The 21745-nt window shown below is 47.5% G+C and overlaps 1 protein-coding gene and 1 non-coding gene across 6 annotated transcripts in view; both read right to left on the reverse strand.

Annotated features, from left to right (window-relative positions):
- Mtmr14 (myotubularin related protein 14) overlaps positions 1–21745 on the reverse strand; it is a 45509-nt gene that overhangs the window by 12206 nt on the left and 11558 nt on the right. For 3 of the 5 annotated variants that reach the window (XM_028863901.2, XM_028863900.2, XM_028863904.2), the window contains 12 exons: positions 20633–20741; positions 16651–16726; positions 16256–16316; positions 14531–14653; positions 13403–13476; positions 9131–9201; positions 8073–8147; positions 3783–3849; positions 3137–3222; positions 2810–2886; positions 2530–2566; positions 383–450 (listed from right to left, as the gene is read on the reverse strand). In XM_028863901.2, the coding sequence (XP_028719734.1) occupies positions 383–450; positions 2530–2566; positions 2810–2886; positions 3137–3222; positions 3783–3849; positions 8073–8147; positions 9131–9201; positions 13403–13476; positions 14531–14653; positions 16256–16316; positions 16651–16726; positions 20633–20741 (924 nt within the window). Of the gene's footprint in view, positions 1–382; positions 451–2529; positions 2567–2809; positions 2887–3136; positions 3223–3782; positions 3850–8072; positions 8148–9130; positions 9202–13402; positions 13477–14530; positions 14654–16255; positions 16317–16650; positions 16727–20632; positions 20742–21745 lie in introns of those variants that run through there. The other 2 variants (XM_028863902.2, XM_028863905.2) reach the window with 2 other exon arrangements.
- On the reverse strand, positions 11134–11207 carry LOC114689689. The gene has a single exon (XR_003733951.1). It is a non-coding gene; the product is annotated as a small nucleolar RNA SNORD113/SNORD114 family (small nucleolar RNA).

Consider the following 21745-nt stretch of genomic DNA (forward strand, 5'->3'; position numbering starts at 1 on the left):
CTGGGGGTAAAGGTGTGCACCATGATGCCCAGCAGAGTATGAGTCAGTTTCTATGGGGTCATATTCTGAGTTTGTCTTTTTTATGGTACCAAAGATTGAAAGTGGGGTCTGGAGCATGGTAGGCAGGCACTCTACCACTGAGCCACATCCACATTTGGACTTGTATAGCGCCCAAGGATGATGAGCATCAGCTCAAGGCTGTGAGGAGTGGGAAGTCCTGTCCATAGGCTTGTTTCTTCCTGTAGCATCCCAGCTCTTCATCAAACCATTCATTCCCTTGTCACTTAGGGCCTCAGCATGGGCATTTGCTCTGGTGTACAGGGCTGGGATAAATGCTTCACTGTGGAGGAGTACCCCTTGGGTGCCTCTGGCCTCCACTTACCTCTGGGTCTTCAGGCAGAACTCTTCGGAGGTGATATGCTTCAAAAAATTGAAGCAAAAGAAGAAAATCTAAAGGAGTGAGAAAAAGCAGAACACAGTGATGAGCTAGCCTTCCCCAGTAGAAGGATGGAGACAGCGGAATGTTCCCAAGTGGGATGCTGGCTGCTCTGGTTAATGCCCTCTTTTGGAGAGTGACCGCCTTGGGGACCCTGCTGGATCTTCTCGGATTATGACTGATGCGGGTCAAAGAGGCTCAGCAGGGTTGGGCAGGTGCCTGTGGGCTGGGCTGGGGGAGGGAGGGAAGGAATGTGCTCCTTTCTTGAGGACACAGAGGTGCAACGTAGAGCTTTCACATCTTCAGCTCAACACAGATGTTCTTCATCTTTAAAGATGAGGGGACAACAGCTCCCCACTTTCATCTAAGAGCCCAGGGAGAGCCGCTCAACGGGAAGGACAGCTGGAAGGGAGAGGCTCTTGGGCAAGGGATTAGTGATTAAGGCAGGACAGAAGAGGAAAGGCATTCCATGGAGAGGGGTCACATGACCTGACATGGGATCAGAACTTGTGTAGGGCAGCCATGGTCTGGCTCAGAGCCTGCTGTGCTCATCAGGTACTGTGAGGCTCAGGTCTTTGCCGTGAGGTGGTACAGGCAGGAGGTTCCGACTAGCAGCAGCCCCGTCCCCATGAGTAAATCTCAGCCAGTGCCCTAGTCCAGAGGCTTTGGCCTATTTAGCCTACACAACACACCAGGCTATACATCAACACCAGAGATCCCCAAAGGTGCAACCCATGAGATACCCAGGGAAACACCCACACATTCCCACAGGGCCCTGTAAGAGTCCCTCAAAAACAGGCAGAGGGTTGCTCAGATCTGGTCAGTATGAAATGCTGCATTATATAAAATGACACAGGTGTTCCATCAGACTCTTCAGCCTTTAATGTGCTAATATATGCTGGGAACCTCAAAGACAGAAGACAGGGTAAAGAGGCACGTACTAGCTGTTTTTAGCTTGTTGTTTTACAGAAGTGTCTAGTCTGGGGAGGTAAAACCTAGCCCTCCCGTCCCAAAGATCTTTGCATATGCTGAGTAACTGAATGGTGGGACCCAGCCCAGGCAGCTCAGCTTCATCTTTGCCCTGATTCTCTGAAGGGAGCATCTGGCCTGCTCTGAGGGAGGAGGGGAGATGGAGTGGAGGACAGAATGTCCTGAAGCACCAGCAAAATCTCTAAACAAGAGCCTACAAAGAGGCCTTCCACCCAGATTTCAATGCCAAAGGCTCTGCCTCTGGCAGAGTTCACGGGGCCTCCAAGGAATGGGCTTATGAGCTCTGCAGCCCTGCAGACGCGTAAGTGCTCAGAAGAGATTTGGAAGGGGGATGAGCAGCTGGGCAGGAGCAACAAAAGAAAGCTAGAGATAAGATGCCCCAGAAGGAAGCAAGCTAGGAGCGGGAGGGAGAGAAGGATGCTTCTGGAGGTTAGGGACGAGGGGAGACAGAGCCAACACTGTCGTGATAGGCATCTGTATCTCTGAGCGAGGCACCAGGAGACTCAAGGTTAAGCATGCTGCTCAAGGTCACCTCGGCAATAGGCAGGACAAGTAGGGGCACACTCAAGCCCAACTTTAGAGCTGAGCCTGGGGAAACCATGACAAGCAGGCAAAGATGTAGAGAGGCAAGGAGAATGGAGACAGCGAGGCAAAGCTGGCAGAGGAATTTGACTACACTGAAGAGGAAGAACAAAATGGACCCAGAGGCAGCCTACAGAGGAGAAGTGGGCAGGACTCCAAGTGTACAGAACACCTTGGAGAAAGGAAGGGATTCTGGGTACAGCAGGATCGAAGACAGCAACACTATGTCATGGAAAGTACCTTGTACACTGGTTCCAGAGCCAAGTGCAGAAAGGCAGAAAATTAGCCTGAAAAGATCACAGCAGCTGTGACCACAGCTTTTTCTGTGGTACAAGGGGAGCCTGAGGTTCACACAAGGGGCTCTGTGCTCTTGCTCCCGCACCCCCACCCCTGCCTGAGGGAAGAAGATGGTGACCTCACCCAAGTATCCTGGGTGGAGAAGAAACTGCCTCTACAGCATGGCAACCAGAATGAATGTCATTCTGTCTTAAGGTGGGGTAGAGGTCTACGAGGGGACCTACCTCCTCTCCTTTGCTGAGTCGATCTACCAACATGTGCCTGAAAAAGAAGAGTGAGGAGTCAAAGGGTGTAATAACCCAGGGCTGAGGGAGGCTTGTGCACCAGAGACAGACCAAGTCTTTGGCACTAAGGCAGCAGGTGAAGCCTGCCAACTTCTTTCATCTTTTCCAAAGGGAGCCAACTGCTTTCTTATCTCTGTTCCTGGACATTTAATAATTAAAAAAAAAAAAAGCCCACACCCTGCACATATACCTCAAAGGCTGGTGTTCCTTGAAAACTTACCCAAAGAGGAACCAGTCATAGGCCACAGTCAGGTAGAGGATCTCTGCAGGCTTCAGGGAGGTGTGGATTAGCCCATCCTGGGAGAGACCAAGCGTGGCAAGATCAGAAAGCTGCCTTCCTAGTACAGACCACCTTGCCCCAGAGCAAATCACATAATAGACTGGGTGACCACTCTCGCTGACCAAGAACACGGTTAAACATGGCACCTGCTGAGTGTGTCCTCACCCCACAGCTTCTCTGCATCTTGGAGACAATAATTAAGACCCCAGAGGGCAGAACCTAATATGGTCTCTGCATAGTCCCTGACCCCAGGCCATTCATACTCACAGCCCATAAGGAAAGGCGTAGAAGAGAGATGAAGAGAGGGGTCCGATCCCAGCCTGAGATACAGTGTACCAGCAGCCCGCTGTCATCTATTGCAGAACAGGAACACCACATGAGAGCCAGACAGGGGGTGATGAAAAGGCCTGCAGCCTGGTGCAGACAAGGCCTCCAGGCCAGCTTAGTGTTCCTCTTCCCCAGGGACCTGTCCAAGGTTATTCCCAATCTCATCCTAGATACGGCTGGGTGGGAGCACCTATCTGGGTTTCTAACATCTCTAATTGAAGTTCTGTTTTTAATCTTATTTTATTTTTTTAATAAAATATTTTAATTATTTTAATTTTTATTTTGATCTTTAATTTTAATTATAATTGTGTTTATGTGCACATAAGAGTGCACAGGTCAAGATCGGAGAACAACTTGTGGAAACTGGTTCTCTTCTTCCACATGGTTCTGGGCATCATCCCCAATTTATCAAGCTTGTGCAGCAAGGGCTTTCCCACACAGACATCTCACTAGCCTTGACTAAAGTTCTCGGCATACACCTGGGAAGGAATCAAGCCTGAAAAGTCTCTTTGGTTCAGGGGATTCTCCGAGAACTAATTCCACATTCCTGACCAGGGCAGCACAGGCTTGGGACCCTCGGACTCACCATCACTATTAACAATGAAAAGCAGCAGTTTCAGGTAGTTTTGTGTTTGTTGCACCAGGTCCCAACTCTGTTGGGCAAAACAGAGAAAGAGGTGGAGAAATAAATATTAACTAGGACTTAGAGGCAAGAGAAACATGGTTTCAGGCCAGTCTTGGCTACACACTGAGTCTCAAAAAATCCCAAAACAAATAAAAAAGCCAGCTGAGGTATAGGTCAGTGGTAGAGCATATGCTTTTGCATTTAAGAAATGCCAGGTTCCATCTTGGTACCAAAAATCTAACAAAAATGCTGCCAGGTGTGATAGTACACCCTTTGTAATCCCAGCCCTTAGGAGGCCTAGGCAGGAGGATCAGGAATTCAAGGCCAAGTTCAGCTATACCAGCCTGGTATATGAGACCCTATCTCTAACAAATGGAGCCAGCAAGTATACAAGGCTCTTGGTCTTAAGCTAAAGGCCTCAAACCCCAAATAACCTGAGACATTCATTCCTTGGCTCCAAGAGCTCTTGCATCCATCAGCCACCCTCCTTTACTCAGTGTGCTGGAGAGCGAGGAAGAAAAGTCTCCAGCAGGTGCTCTCAAGAAGCCACCTGCCAGTGGCTTCTAGGTCCAGGGCCCAGTGTAGATACTGTTTCCTAACAGCCATCTACAAGTCAGTCTTTCACCTGCCACCACATGATGGAAACCAACACAAACACTAACCTTCTTAATCGTGGTTCATTCACCTTTACTGCTCCTCACTGCATGCTTTTTTTGTTTAATGTGTGTGTGTGTGTGTGTGTGTGTGTGTGTGTGTGTGTGTGTGTGTGTGTGAGAAAGAGAGACAGAGAGACACATTCCTGGGGTAGAAGAGACAGCTCAGTGGTTAAGAGCACTGCCTGTTCTTACAGAGGATTAGGGTTCAATTTCCTGTACCCACATCTGTAACTTCAGTCCCTAAGGGGCTTCCAGGGGATCTGCTATCTTCTGACTTCCATGGGGACTGCACCCAAGTGCTGCACAAACATGCATGCTGGCTAAACACCCACACACATTAAAAAACAAGAACAAGATGCACTCCTGCCATGGCTCGTGTGTAAAAGATCAGAGAAGAACTTTAGAGGGCCAGCCTGCATGGATTCAGGGGGTCAAACTTGAGTTGTCAAGCTTGGCAGCAACCACCTTTACCTACCGAGCCTCTGGGCTGCCCCTTTCCTTCTTAGTGTTAGTCTCCCTCTATTCGCCGAAGTTGGCTGAAACTCACCGTCTTTTGGCTTCTGCTCCCAGCGGTGGGGTTATACATATGTACCACACCTCCAGGCCCCACACTGTCTTTTGATAGATAATATATATACAGTGTATTTAGCAGACACTTTTTTTTGTAAATAAGAGGTTCATTAGGTGGGTGTCAGGAAATACATAAATGCTGCCATTTATCTAGCATCTGTTCTAGACCAGGCACTCTAGAGCAGCCCACTCCCAATCTGAATTCCATGGAGGGAGGGGCCTGACCCAGTTCTGCAGAGCCTTTTTCCCTGGCTAGGGACAGCCTCTGCTCTCTTAGGACACAACTGCCTATCAGCGTCTGGGCTGTGCAGGGAGGGTGGCGCATGCCAACGAGAGAGCACTTCCCGGGGGGAGGGGAACACGGCACCTGTAATTGCAGTGGTTTTCCCAGGAATTTAAAGCAGACTCATTTACCTGACCCTCCCATACCCCCAGAGAGTTCTGACCCACTTTCAGCAGCTCCAGAGACCTGCTGCAGCATTGTGCTAATAAAGCCATTACCAGCAGGAACATGAGGGTCTCTCTACACAGCTGGCTCAATGTGTCAGACACACTATCGCCAAGAGATCTCCTGAGCCGACATTCTGCAGTGAGGACAGGAGCCATGTAGCAGGAAGCCTCAGGTCAGGCTAGTGAAGATAGCAGCTCTGCAGAGCACCAAGCACTGCAGATCTAAAGGAGACTTTGATCAGGAAGAGACAACATGTCCCCAGGGTTGGGCCTAGTTATCCATGGAGAGGGCTGCACTAGGAAGGCCCAAAATCACACAGCTGAGCTGAGGGGTGGGTCTGGCGCCAGACTCTTAGGACTTACAAGAGAGTAAGAAACAAAAACGTGAGACTACTGAATGTGAGTGGGCCTGGCTGTGTGCTAAAAACCTAGGTCCACCCCTGATGCTCATCCCATGCACTCCATGAAAAAGCCTCTAGGAGCAGAGCAAAGTGGAATGAACAACAGTTGATCACCAATGAGGTACAGTATAAGGGAGTCCGGGACCCCAAAGTTAACACACAGAGGGCCAAGTGCACCCTTGGCGCCGAAGACGACGTGAGGAAGCATTCCTTTGACACGCCCACCCTGCCACCAGCATGCCTGTAATCACATCAGTGTCTGTGCTCTGAAGTCAGCTAACCAGTGGTCTGCTTCTCACTGCCATCAAGACACTCCAGCATGCCTTCTCCAAGAACACTTACAACTCGGGGATCCTAATTAGACCTGAGGTAGGGCTGCCAACCCCACTTTCAAGGAAAGGGAAAGTCTGCTCAAAGCCAAGGAGCCCAACTGCAGCATCTCCAGCTGCTCAGGAGAGCTCCTCCTTCCTCCCCCGAGGAGACAGCCTTAGCAGGACCAGCACCACAGCCCCTCCTGTCACCCTGATTAGGTGAGTACTGCATCAGATCCAACTGCCACCTGCCTAAGGAAAACAAGTGGCTCTAGAGAGAACAGGAGGGCAGCTTAGGGTAGAGGCCGCCTCAGTTCTGTACACAACCGAGGAGCATGCAGGCTCCCCTTGACTGTTTAACCTGTGAAACCACAGCCAGAACACAGGACCCCTAAACCTACTCTTCAGATCACAGTGAAGAGCACCAGCCTGCTTTCCCTAATGATGCTCTTCTAGAAACACCTGTGTAGGGGGATACCTGACATTTCCCTCCTGCATGTACCCAGACAGTGGCCTGGGCATCTAAGCTGTGATCATGGTGGGTAGAGGCATTTGCCATCAAGCCTGATGACCTGAGTTCAGTTCCCTGGAATCCACATTAGCAAGAAGAGAACTGACATAAGACAAATCCAGTCCTTGTCTTCACAAACTTCCGTGGTATCCCATAAGAGAGTGGGGCCTCCAGTTGCCTACAAGGCAGGCCTGGTCTGAGAAGAGGAAACCTTAAGGCTGTGTGGGAGTTGTTCAATCCAGGGCACACATGAAAATGGTGGGGAGGCAGGATGTTTTCCATCACTGGCTTAGCTGTTCCCACCTCTCTTTTTCTTTTTCAGGGGATGGGATGGGTGGGTGGGTTTTGAGATAGGGTCTGCTAAGTAGCCTAGGCCGGCCTCAAACTTGCAATGATCCTCCTGAGTAAGGGATGACAGGCATCTACCCCAACACCTGGCTTCCTGTGCAGGGGTGTGTGGAGGAGATACACAAGCTGTGGGTCCTCTGTCCTCATGGAGCTCACAGCAGATCTCTAAACCAGTAACTACAGCTCAGTGGAAAATTCCACGATAGATACACCCAGGGGGTTAATGGGAAGGTAGATGCAGGCATCCAGTCATCGGGGATGGGGAGAGGAGGCAAATTAGGAACGTCTTCCTGAAGTGGACACAGAGCCAAATCCTGAAGGACAAGCTGTCAGCCAGACAGGAGGGAGCTGAGAAGGGGGCACGCAGGCAAACAGAACAGGAAATGGAGAAGGTGGCAGAAGAGCTACTTGTCCTGTCTGAGGCAAGCAGCAAGGGCGACTCCCAGCAGCTGTCAGCTTGTGAGGGTTACAGTGTGGAGAGCCAGCTCTATCTTTAAGGTTTCTGCAGTCAAATGAGGTCAGGCAGCTCTGCACTTCCATTAAAAAGAAAAATGAAAAGCTGCCAAGCCCAGATGTGCAAGAGCAGACTTTGTGAGATCCCCTGGAAACAGATCCCCCTGGTGGACACAAATCATTGAGTTACATTTGGAAGACTTTGACTCTCTCAGTCTAGAGTAAATAAGGAAAGCCGTACATGATGGTGTACGCCTTTAATCCCAGCACTCATTCGGATCTCTGTGAATTCAAGGTTGGTCTGATAGTCTACATAATGAGTTCTAGGTTAACTTGGGCTATACAGTGAGACCTTGTTTAAACACACACACACACACACACACACACACACACACACGCGCGAAAAAAGACAGAGTTCAATAGACAAGCAGTTCCTCTTTGGGCTGTGGGATGTCAGAATACTGTAACATATGCCCAAGGTCTCAAAGGATGGGCAACATGGTCCCTTGGTCACACATCCCCTCATGCTGCCTGCATGATCAGGCCCTCACCTGATACTGGCTCCAGTCAATGTTCAGAGAGTGAGTCAGGAAGTCAGGGATGTTCAATGGGGCATCGACGTAGTCCTGAGAACAGAATGACACTGAGATGTAATTGGCCAGCAGATGTAGTTGTGGCAACAATAGGTCCCAGCCCTGAAGCTGTATCCACCACAGGTAGGATAGCCCTCCACAGCACTCGCCTTCTCTGGGCCAGATGCCTGGGGTACTCTGGAATTGATAGCTTAAAAAGCAAAGTGACCAGGTCACTAAAGCTGGAGTTTATCTGTCAGACATTGAAGTATTTGAAGCTGCAAGATAAAGCAATACTCAGTGCTGTGGGATGTCTTTCTGTATGCTGTGAATACATGTTGTTCCCACTGGTTAATAAATAAGCTGCTTTGGCCTATGACAAGGCAGCTTAGAGGCAGGCGGAAAATGCAAGGAGAGAGACAGGAAAGAGAAAGCCCGAGTCTGCAGAGATGCCAGCCTGCCACCCAAGGAGCAACATGCCAGCAGACCCATAAGCCATGGAACATGTGAGAAAACAGAGATTAATGGAAAAGAAATGAGTTAATTTAAGATATAAGAGCTAGCTAGCAAGAGGCCTGCCATAGGCCATACAGTTTATGAATAATACAAGCTTGTGTGTGTTTACTTGGGCCTGAGCGGCTGTGGGACCACGGGTGAGAGAGATTTGTCTGGCCAAAAGGGGGGGTGGTGGTTTGGGGGGACCCAAGAAAATTATGACTACAACTCAGCCTCCGGAGGCTCCCTGTGCATGATCTGCTACTTGAGGAACCGGCGCTGCTTCCAGTCTTCACACAGAGTAGAAGAAGGGAAGGTCCTTCCCTAACTGGCTTTGAAGACTTTCCTTTATGGAAAGGCCGCCATGAAAAGTAAGAAATTAACACACACATGCAAGCAGCAGAGGAAGAGAAAGAAACAGCGAGACTAATCCAGGCAAGAACAAAGAAAAGGGTGTGTTTTCCCTGGAAAAGATGACTAGCTCTGCGTGGTCTCCTGTTACAAAGAAACAGGGTGAATATGTTGAATACTGGTACTCATACCTGCTTCCAGTTAAATATGAGCCCTTCAGCCATGTAATCCCGGTCCTTATATTCCTTGAAGAATTCACAGCCTGGAAAAGGAGGCAAAATTATGGCATTTCCTGTCCTGATCACCAGCTCCCTGGCCAGCCATCTTTGGCCCTAGGTGTGGGAGACTGTGGGAGCCACGAGCTCACCAAGCTTTCCACATTGGTGGCCCTGGGCAGGCTGAGGCTGACTGAAAGGGTGAGAGCCAGAGCCAGAGCCAGTTCCTGGCATCCCTCTATTTCCAGCTATCTAAGGCCCTAAGTGTTCTCACACTATCTATGCTCCCCGGTCACTAGTTACACCTCCCTCACTGCAGGTCCCTTTACAAGTTTCTAGTATCAATCCCAGCAGATCAAGGCCGTGCTCACAGCAGAAGTCCACTTCTTACAGAAGCTGAAGCATCTTCTTTAAGAATGGGGGTAGTAATCCCCAACTACAGGTTTCAGAGAGGACTGCATATCCTTATCCAGAGAGACACGGGCAGCGTCTACAAGCTGACAAGTCCTCGATGGACATCACTACTGCCAACCCAGCAGGAAAAGGGTACTTTCTCCATCGTTCAAACTCCCTCAGAAACTCTACCAGATAAGGCCTCGGCAACAGAGGGAGGGACTGTGCAGAGAAGAGGCTTTGGAAGCAGGCCCAACTTCCAAGTACAGTTTTTACTTACACCTGTGCCTGGGAATGAGTTGGTGAACGTCATTAAGCCCTGGTTTTCCTACTCGTGGGATGGCTGTTGTAGGCTGAAATGTAGCCATACACATGAGACAGTATGGTCAGCTGCACAGCTGCTCAGCTACCAGTGACATTCAAATGGCAATACAAATCTGACACCATACTGCTCTTGTGACAGGAACTTGACTTAGTCAACATGCTTTTTGTTTTTGTTTGTTTGAACAGGGTCTATATAGCTCTGGCTGTCCTGGAACTGGCTATGCAGACCATCCTGGCCTTGAATTCACAGAGACCCATACCTGCCTCTACCTCCTAAGTGCACCACCATGTCAGACTTGGTCAGCCTCTTGTTCTGCAACAGCAGCCAGCTGCCTTGGTCAGAGATGAGGCTTGCCCCTGGGCTATGGCCTGCCTTTGTGAGGTGAACACACCCACTTTGCTGAGTGGGCTACTGTGGCAACAAGTCACAGGGCAGGGAAAGCACATGGGGAGGGAAGAGCTTCTTCAAGTTCCTCAGCGACTTTAGCAGTGCAGACTTCAGCAGGCATGTGGCTTTGGTACACCAAGTCCAGTGAGGGCCCTTGATTCTATGTGAGACCAGAGGCTGAATACTCAGCGAACTCTACAACAACCTTTAGGCTCATCTCAGAGCAAAAGAGGTCTTTGTGGAGAGGAAAGTGGGGACCCATGCCATGTGCCCACCTTGACTTTCATTTTATATTAATCCCCCAGGCTCACTGATTGTGAAGTCAGGAGATAATCTTCAGCCATGATACTTGAGCCTATTTTAGGGTGCCTCACCAGGAAAAAAAAAAAACTCAAAACCAGCTGCAACTATCAGGCAGGGCCTTGAGCTTATGAGTCTGGGCTAAGATGAGACATCAATTATCTCTTAGGGCACCATGAAGTGTTCTGGTTTCCCAAATCCTGACTTGCTAGATCAACTCCAAATGCCCCAGGCTGAGGTATGAAGAATTCTATGATGCATATACTGTTTTTGTGAGAACTGACAAAATTAAAACAGACTTGGTACCCAGGGCCGTGCCTGACGTCATTACTACAACAAGCAGGCAACATAGTAAGGACAAAAGCAGGGCACAGTGACACTTCACTCTAAAGGAAACAGTTGTCTTGTGTGGGTGGAGTTCGGCCCCATCTATTCTCACACTGAAGAAGAGTGGGAGCACTGCCCATCTCCAGGACAAATTAAACTGATACCATCGTTAGGCCTTGTATGAGCCCTGAAGTCCTCACAGGACTCAAGTGACTGTCCTTAAAGGTCATGACTTCTTTTTCTTGGTGTGGACCTCAGACTCCAAGAACTGTAGTCATGATTCATGAATCATCTGTCACATCAGTGGTCATCACTGATCCAACACTGCCTTTTTCTTTCACTTTCCATAAAAGGTCTGACTTCCAATAACAGCAACTTGTAAACTGATACACACATGAAGAAAAACTCGAGAATACAAGCATGTTAAAAAGTGCTTCTGCCCCCTTACCCCTTATGGCTGTGTCTATTTATTCTAGATTGTCATTTGCATCCTCCTCCCAACTCATAAAATCATCAGATGAAGTACATAAAAATTTGGGGGAAAATTTCAGACTTATCTCATTTTATACCATCCTTCCTGCTCAGTTTTGGTAAGTACCTTTTCCTTAACACAACTGGGATTGTCAACTAAATTAATTCTGTACCCTACTCCTCACCTTCTGTTAAAAGGGGGTCTTACCATGTAGTTCTGGCTGGCCTGGAGCGGACAACATAGATCAGGCTTGACCTTGAATATATAGTGACTCTGTCTCTGCCTCCCAAGTGCTAGGATTATAGCTATTTGCACCATGTGCTCCTGCTCACTGTATTGAGCACTACTCTACTATGGAACATATTGCTCTATGGACAGAAGTACCATCATTTACTTAATTTTTATCCTGGTTAATGAGACTATGCCCTCGATTTTGCTTACAGGGAGACATCACACTAAGTATCTTCAGCTCTAAGCCACATGGACTGTGGCCCAATGACAGGTTAACAAAGGTGTTAACATTTGAGGAATCTGTGGTAAGTTGCCAAACTACAAAGAGACCCTGCACTACTGCTATTGGAATGAAGCAATGGTCCTAACACTTGTAGCATGACCACTTTTCCTAGCCATGCCCTTTTGGAACTCAGATATAAACAAGCATATGGATGCCTGCTCCTCAAAGAGCACATCATATCACATGGAGTAGCTGAGGCTGTGGCTCCCCAGGAGCCTCTCCTGGGAGGAGGATACTAGGTCTGAAGCATCTGCAGAGCCACTGATGGCTCTAGCACAAAACACAAGTGCATCAAATGAGGAATGGATGCTTCCAGAACAAGAAACCTTTGCCACAGTGAGTGGATACAGCATTGTCAAGCCCAGTGACATCTTTGTAACCTATATCAGCCCAAAGTTGCTCTAAGGCAAGGTTTTAAGAGAAGGTTTCCGGAGCCTTTCTTCCCACAACTCCTCATTAGAACTGTAATTTACAGAGTCTATTAGGGCAGGGTCTCTCACTTTATTCTGAAACACGTGTCATTATTTCCTATGTTATGAAGGATGAAAAGGATGCTCAGAAAAGTTGAGGGGCTGGTTCCAGGGCTCTTAGTCCTCCAGGGCACCAAACACAAAGCTAGCAGAAGAAAGTGTCATGAGACTGCATGGAGGACAAGGAGGATGCCAGATCAAGAGTGGATCTGAAGACCATCAGCTTGTCTGATGAAGACATCTCTCACAAGGAGCTAGCTGAACTTGCAGTTCTATGTGAGGCTATTGCAGCCTGCTCTTGCTATTGGCTATGTCATGCTTAGACTAGGAAGTAAAGTCCAAACTGAAAGAAGTCAGTGAGAGGTGGGAGAGGTTTCAAGGAGAGAGGACACTCCCTGCTGTGATTGACAAAGCCTGGCACTGATGTTTAGTGACCAGGCAGGGATGGTAGGGGAACCAGAGTACTACACAGCTCCAATTTCCAGTGTGAGAATACAGCCTGGCCACAGACAGATGACTGTGTGGCAGAGATGCAAAGTGGCTCTGTGGATACCGAAGCGCCCTGCAATACTGGGAGGTCACTATACAATTACTGATGACAGAGCACGTTTTGCTTTTCTGCCCCACTAACAGCATTGTCTGGGGTGATATCCACAAATAGCTCTTGACATACACGAGAAGACACACACCATATGGGCCAAAGCAGCATGAATGGCGGCTGTGTATGAACATTTCATTTCCTCTTACGTGCATAGGCCATATGGATATGCAAGATCTAGTCCTTTATGACAAACTTTTTCAAGTCCTAACTGATGCCAGAGGGAACCTGAAGCTCACAGGAGAAGTAACTTTCTCGAGGTTTTGGCTTATGAATGCCAAGACCAGGTCCCGCCCCTGCCCACCACTCCCTGGAGAAACATACAACTTAGCAGGATCCTACCTGACCCTCAAGTATGACTGCTGTGACCTGGGGCCCCAGTGTCCAATGATGCCTGATACAGCTCCTCCCAAACAGCTCCCAGGACACCTAGGCACAGAAAGTTTGACCCTGGTCTCCTACCTGGATATGGGACAGAGAGGAGAGTGAAGTCTGCATAGCGCTGGGCTTTGTCCACTTTCTCAGAGGAGGTTACACTACAAGACAGAGACACACTGTGTTATGGCATTCCAATACCCACACACACGAAGACAGTTTCCCAAATGAGTGTTACAGATTCTTACAATGAACTTTTTGTAAAAAGCTGTCCTTCAGACTTAGGAATGACACCCTCAGCAGCAACCAATTAAGAACTCTTCCCTGTGCCCACTTCAACAACTCAAATAAGAGGTCTTTTTCAATCTAACAAAGCAGCAGGCCTCAGCCAGTACCCAGGGTTAGAGGATAACCTTCCATATCATCAGCTCCATGGAGGCATGAGGCACATCCACTCTTGGTCCTGAGGGTGGGACAGAGCCGGACAGTAGGAAGGACTTCTCTACCTCCAAAGGCCACTCCTAAACATGGGAACATGTAGCAGAGTAGTTGCACACTTGTCATCCCAGGATTTGGGAGGCAGAGCCAGGAGGATCCTCACAAATTTAGGGCCAGTGTAGGCTACATAGTGAGTTCAAGGCCAGCTTGGGCCATATTTCAAGACACTATCTCAAAAATACAAAGAGCAAAATAAAGTAAAATAACAAACAAAAAGCAAAATAAACCAAAATAAACCCCCCCACAAAAAATACAAAAATAAGCGAGGCCAGGAAGATGGCTTAGCTGGGAAAGCACTTGCTATGTCTGCATGAGGACTTGAGTTCAGATCCCCAGCATCTATGGAAACAGCTGTGACTGGCTGCAAGCACCTGTAATCACAGTGTTAGGAAAGGAGAGATAGGAGGACCCGCTGGCTTTCTAGCCAACAAGGCCAGCTGAACTGGTCAGCCTCAGGCTCAGTGAAAGACTGTCTTGAAAAGTCAGGTGGAGAATGACTGGGGAACGTATCTGATGTAAATCTTTGGCTTCCATGTGCACTAGCACATACGTGTGTATGAAGGCACATCAGGACTGTTTCAAAATGCAGTGAGAGGCTGCACACAGACAGCCCTCACACCAGCCCACCATGCCAGAACGACCATGCACCGAGGGCCAGCCATGCACATCGTGAACACTCAGCCTGAGCCTGCTGCCTGCCAGATGTCCTGTACTCACTTCATGCCAAACTTCACCTTCTTGTTCTCCACCATCAGGTCACAGATGTACTTGACTGACAGGTATCGAAGCAGCCTGATATCATAGCCTCTCACTTTATCAAAAAGGTGTGTGTCACCACTTCTGAAATAAACAGTCAGAGAAAGGGGTTGAGATCCATGTTGACTCAGAGCATATGGGGTAGGGAGCTATTTTAGGAAGTATGGATGAAAACCTGTGTTCGATTCTCCAGAAGTCAGAGGGAGGGGGAGGGAAGGTGACTTTCTAAGAGATTATCCCTATCTCGGGACATGTTTCAAAGAAGAGCAATTTGCAGTCAGAGTGGGAAAGGGCTTTCGGCACTGCTTGACATTAAGCCAGAAGACTCAAGATAATCTCAGTTCTAAATGGCATCAGGCTGGTGGCTCAGGCTCTTTAAGCTTCCATTAAGAGTTCATCTCAACCTCTCTCTTTTCCTTCCATTTAGGACCATTTTTAGCCATATGCCTTACGAATATAACAGACTGAAATTCTTCAACAGATAAAGACTTTTTAGGGTGATTTGACTAACTTATTGTAAAATACTAGGAAAGTAAATTCCTTCTACTTATTAGGCCTTTAAAGCAAGGAGAAATGTTACAAACAAACAAACAAAGCCTTCAAATTCTCAGGCTACTTTCTGTTCAGCCATGCAGATATGGCCCAGTAGAAAGAGTAAACAGTCACTGCAATGTGTTTTTAATGCCTGCTTCTTGGTCACTGCCAGCAGTCAGTTGCCTCCCTGAGAACTGTATGCTGTAGATGACCTGGCCAAGGCAGAAGTCACCTGACCTCAAGGGAAGCCAAACATTCTTGAGCATAAGCCAGAGCTACTGTTTTCCATGCCAATTGCAGGACTTGGGCATAGCAAAGTACCTGAGCCACAATTTGAGCAGCTGATCTTACTAGAGTGCTCATGTGCATTCCAGAGATGCTGGATACCAGCTAAAGACTTTCCATGTGGTAGCAACCACACAAAGGAGATTTGTAGGCTTGATCATTAAAAACCATTTGAAAGGGGTAGAGTGTGAACCAGCCCATTTTTTCCTTTTAAAGGAATTCAGTTCAGTGCTGCATGTCTATAATCCTAGAGCTTGAGAAATGGTGACAGGACCAAGAGTTCAAGGTCATCCTTGGCTACATAGGCATTTAAAGCCATGTTGGACTACACAAGACCTTGTCTCAAAATGCCAAAAAACAAAGCCAGCCATTGTGATTTTATGAAACTATATCAAATGCTGCCCCCACCCCCAAACACACACACCAAAGAAGGAAAAAAGAAGGGTGTGTGTGACTCAAATTCCACTTGTGGGATACAGTGGCTACATGAGGACTTTATCCCAACCCTGTCACACAGCAGCACACCTGGAAGGTTCATACTTAGCAGACCAGCTGCATACTGCCACTGTAGAGGGCTCTAAACAAAGAGACACGTAAGGCTGACTTTAGACTTGCAGCACAAGAACCCTGAGGTCATTATGTGTTATGATCCTGGCTGTCAACTGCTCAGGTATCCAACAGTGTTTTGCTAAAGCTACTGGGCAGACTTCAACAGTGCTATTTTGAGGATATATTGTTGAAGACAGGGGCAAAGAGCCAATCCACTTATCCAGACCAGAGATGAGTACCCACTGCCAGAAGAGCATGGCTGCCACCAACCAGGCACCCATCCCGACCCAAACTCCTACCCATAGTGACCGCACTAACCGAAGAACACAGTCCTCCTCCGTGACATCATCCACATCTGCCCAGGTATCATCTGTTCCCCCTGCCAGAGAAACCAGTCTGTCAGCACTGAGGCTGGTAGCATGGGCTCTACCCAGAGGTGTTCTGATCAGCTTCCTTCCTTGCAGGGCCAAGTGCAGGTAGCACCAACCTGCCCCTACCCCTTGTTCAGCCCTCATGTCTCCATCAGAATCACATGCCCATCTATGTAGCCGTCTGCTCTATCTCCGAAGTGAATCCCTGGTTTCTGCTGAGTGGAGTGCCCTTCTCTCTACCCTGCTTCATCACGCCTCCTCACACCACTGTGGCTGTAGCAGGACTAGTCCCTCCCACAAGGTTTCCACTCTTAGACCCACAAAAGGCTGTTCAATAGTCACCTGAGAAAAAATAGTTGTATCCAGAGCGTCCATACAGCTCTCCCCATCCAGCCAGTGTGGCCGACCTGCAAATGTGCTGGGAGACAAATAGCATTTTTTGGTGAGATGGTTTCTGAAGCATGCAGAGCTTAAGGAAAGCCTAGTGGTCTTCAGATCACCACAGTCAGTCTGAAGGATGCCTAGAACTTATTAGCCTACAGACTCTACCAAAGGAGTCTGTCTCTCTCCTAAACTCCAGGTACCAGTGTTACTTTCAATGATGAGTAAGACTTAGTGGATGTGCATAAATATCAGGTACTGGGCATACTACTGACAAGTGACACCATCTTCTCACTGAACTCTCATAAGGCCATAAGGCAAGCATGGCAGGCAGCAGGGATGACCACTATATTTCATGGATGAAGAAAGAAAACTGGCCCAGGGAGGTTAAGGGATGTGAACAGTCATACAGTAAAGGTCAGATTAGGAATTAGCCCAAGCTCACATACCTCTAAGTGCCTATTACTTATTAATTTGGAACTTTTTATCAGAGGGCAACTTTTATACTGAGGGAAGAAATTAAAAGAGATACCTGTGATCTTAATTTTTAAAAAGGAATTATTGAAACCATTTTGATGATACGTGGCTATAATCTCAGCACTTAAGAGCAGAGGCATCAGAAATTCAAGGCCAGCACATAGTGGGTCTGAGGCCTGCCTGGGGTTCATGAGACTATCTCAATTTAAAAAAAAAAAAAAAAAAAAAAAAAAAAAAAAAAAAACAAACAACAAAAAAAAAACAAACGGCTGGAGAGATGGCTCAGCGGTTAAGAACACTGGCTGCTCTTCCAAAGGTCCTGAGTTCAATTCCCAGCAACCACGTGGTGGCTCACAACCATCTATAATGAGATCTGGTGCCCTCTTCTGGCCTGCAGGCATACATGCAGGCAGAACGCTGTATATGTAATAAATAAGTAAATCTTTAAAAAAAAAAAAAAAAAAAAAAAAAAAGCTCAGTGAGGTGGTGCACACCTTTAATCCCAACACTTAGGAGGTACAGGCAGGTGGATCTGAGTTCAAAGTCAGCCTGGTTTACATAGCAAGTTCGAAGACAGGCGGGGCCACATAGAGAGAGACCCAGTCTCAAAAAACAAACAAACAAACAAACAAAAAAAACCCTCCAAATTATCAAGGAAATGTAATAGCTCTTAAAAGGGCTATGAGAGATGGAAGCCAGGACCTTGTTTGTATATGCTAGGACAGTGCTCCACCACTAAACTAAATCCCCACCCTCTTGCTTAAATATTCTTGTACTTTCTTCATCACAAAAGGGATCATTTTAGAATTGGAATTCTAAAACCCAAGCAACAGTACCTTTCTTTAACAAGACTGTATGTGTCCATCTGCAGGATGTGTGTGTTTGTGGGCACTCATGCACGGTGTGTATCAGAGGACAACTTTGTTCAGTTAGTTCTCTCCACCCACCTTTGTGAGAGTTCGGAAGACCAAACTCAGGTTGCTGCCAGGCTTCTATAGTGGGCACCTTTACCCACTAAGCCATCCTGCTAGCCTCTGAACTTCATTATTTAATTTTAAGACTATCTTTAAATAGTGTGTTGAAATCCAGTATTGTTTTGTGGGGATGGGAGATGTTTAGTGACATGGAAGCAAGCCAATCTAGTCTGACTGAAGGCTGGGAGAATTGCCCCACTGCATTAAGAGAAAAGGGAAGATGTAAGATGACAGAGCAATTAAAGTTCATTTCTGAATGTGTGACACAATCTGGCAGGATAAAGTGAGTTTCTGAAAGATTACAAAATACTGTCTACTGTAGGGTACTCATCTTCCTATAAGCTAACAGAAGTAAATAGTTGGCTGCTGCATGAAATGGGTGCAGATGGGGAACCACTAGGTCAACTGTCTGGCTCTTGGTGGGGGAGAGAGCAGGCAAAACATAAGCAGCTGGGTTATCACCCGGGGACAAGCTGGGTGCATTCCTGGAGATGTGGCCTGTTTGCATTATCTGCTTTCCTCTGTGTATGAGCTCCAAGCAACACCTTACTGTCTCCCAGGACCCTGCCAGTGGACCACTTCTGCTTCAGGGTAGCATCTTTATGCCAATCCCTGCTTGTAGACTCTGTCCCAGAAGCCCATGGAGAAGGGCTAGGGCTGAATTTCCTGCTGGTCTAAGCAGAATGAACTATGATGGGGGCTACCTAACACTTTCTGGGTCTAATAGCATCCAAAAATCAGATTAAACTGTCAACTGTTGGGTATGGTAAGCATGAGCTTGAAATCTTTGGGAATCTCCATCTTTGGAGTTGGATACTGGAGGATGGGGTTAAGGCCAGTCTGGGCTGCAAAGTGAGATCCTGTCTCAAAGTAAAAGCAGCTGGGAAAGTGCATGCTGTGCAACCGTGAGAGCTTGAGTGTGGATCCGCAGCACTCACTCACATAAAAAGCCAGGTGCGGCAGCACACATCCTAGAGCTAGGAGGTGAAGACAGCACATGGCTAGAGCTGCCTGGCCAGGAAGCACCATGAACGGGGCGACTCCAGTTTATGAGAGAGATCGACTCAAAAAAGCAGGTGAAAAGGGATCGAGAGAATGGTGACCTCTAGCTTCCAAGCACTTGTGTGCACACACAGGCCACACATTCACAGACATTAAATAAATGCCAAACTTGGTGGCTCAGGCCTGTAGTCCCAGCACTTAGGAGGCTGAGGTAGAAGGATTGCTTCTAGTTTTCTTCCTCCTTGCTTCGTAGACCTGACAAGTAGAGGGATTTACTTGCTAGTGTTCCACAATCCACTGATAGGTCTGAAAAGTCTTACTTGTTAAATTTCAACCTGCCACATTCATTCGTCATGAAGCTAAAAATGATCCTGGGGAGGAGGCAGTAGATGAGCTCTGATGGAAGCTTAAAGAGTACCCCAGAGAGCCGGGCGTTGGTGGTGCATGCCTTTAATCCCAGCACTCGGGAGGCAGAGCCAGGTGGATCTCTGTGAGCTCGAGGCCAGCCTGGGCTACCAAGTGAGCTCCAGGAAAGGCGCAAAGCTACACAGAGAAACCCTGTCTCGAAAAACCAAAAAAAAAAAAAAAAAAAAAAAAAAAAAAAAGGTACCCCAGAATTCAGGGAGGGTGAGGCTGAAGGAATGCTAGCAGTTTAAGGAGAGCCTGGGCTACTGAGCAAAACCCGGTCCCTAAAAACTAGAGAGAATCAGGAGTTGCTTGGTATTTCCCAAATGACAAAGCTCCAACCAGGTCTTTGCTTCAGCTCAGAACTGAAATTATGTCAACGCCCCCACACTGATGCATTCTTAAGTCCACATCCGAGGGCAGGATAAATGTACTTCTCATTCTTCTGTGTAAAACAAGGGCTTATGGAGCCCAGGCTGACCCTGAACTCCTTCATTCTTCTGCCTCTCCCTTCCAAGTACTGGGATTACAAGTGTGCACCGCCATGCCTGCCTCAAATCCTAGTTCTCTTGCTGTGTGAACCTGATCAAGCACTTGGCCACTCTGAACCAAAAGACAGTAAGACAGGTAAAATGAGGTCACATTATGAAACTACCCTAAGAGTCCTGCTGAGCATATCAACTGCAAGGATCGGGACTTTTGTCTGCTTTACAGGATGGCTAATCGCATGACTGGAAGAAGGAACAAACAGCAGAATAGTATCTGATTTAATGTACTCTGTAAGCCAATCATGTAGGCTTGTAGAACACTGAAGTCATATGCAGGCAGCAAGTGCCTGGGTCTGACCTGACAGTCTAGCTCTAGAGCATGGAGTAGAGAGGCTGTGGTGCTACATCCCTTCCCTACCTCAAAATCCTCTTTCAGTCAGGAATGGTCTATTTTTCTGGCCTGTTTTCCACAGTGCCAGGTGTCCAACAACCAACTCTCCTGCCTTTGGCTGTTAGAGAATAAAAGGCTCTCAATTTTACATGAAGTCAGTGCCCCAAGGACAGGAGACAGCAACTGAGGCTGTGGGTGGGCCTTACCTTGCCTTTGAACAGGATCACTGGACAAACAAACCGTCCTCTGCACCTGGCCATCTTGCTGCGGTGGATGAGGTCTTGCAGCTTGCTCACCTGCACAGTGCTCTGGAACCTAACACACAGGCAGAAGAGGCCGGTTAGCTGGGCTTCTGGATGGGTGCTCATGCAGGTGTCTGTTCACTAAGATGCAAAGGACACCTACACATGTCTAAAACTCTCTGGAATTCTGTTTTTGAGACAAGTTCTCATTACATAGCTGAGGCAGACCTTTAATTCACTGTAGCCCAGGCTAGCCTAAAAATATATAGCCTAAGCTAGCCTTGAATTTGTAGCAAGCCTCTTAGCTCAGCCTCCCAAGTGCTGTGATCACAGACATGCTTCACCATGCCAAGTTTTAGTCATTGAAAATTTAGCAAATGCTATTATTTCTAAATTTCATATCGCTGATATATTGAGGTTTTTCAGAAAAAAACGTTAATTATAAATATTAATATCCAAGTCACCCTGATTTCAGAAAGCCTTTTCAATTAAACAATAAAGTCATGCACAGGACTGAGGCAGGAGAACTGCTGTAAGTTCAAAGCTAGCCAGGGCTACATAGAGAGTTCAGGCCAGTCTGAGCCACAAAAGATATTGCCTCGCCGGGCGGTGGTGGCGCACACCTTTAATCCCAGCACTCGGGAGGCAGAGCCAGGCGGATCTCTGTGAGTTCGAGGCCAGCCTGGGCTACCAAGTGAGTTCCAGGAAAGGCGCAAAGCTACACAGAGAAACCCTGTCTTGAAAAAAACCAAAAAAAAAAAAAAAAAAAAAAAAAAAAAGATATTGCCTCAAAACACAAACCCCTTCCTTCCCTAGCAAAAGCACACACAAAAATAGCCTCCAATCAAAACCAAACAAATGGGGGCTGAAGGTGGCTAGCAGTTAAAAACACTGGCTGCTCTCCCAGAGGACTTAGATTTAATTTCCAGCACCCACATGGCAGCTCACAACTGTCTGTAACTTCAATTCCAAGGGACTTGACACCCTCATACAGACATATGCAGGCACAACACCAATACACATAAATAAAATAAATTAATAAAAAAAAAAACACAACAAAAAGAAATGAGCTCCAGC

Source organism: Peromyscus leucopus, chromosome 3 (assembly GCF_004664715.2).
Source record: "Peromyscus leucopus breed LL Stock chromosome 3, UCI_PerLeu_2.1, whole genome shotgun sequence".
Classification (NCBI taxonomy): Eukaryota; Metazoa; Chordata; class Mammalia; order Rodentia; family Cricetidae; genus Peromyscus; species Peromyscus leucopus.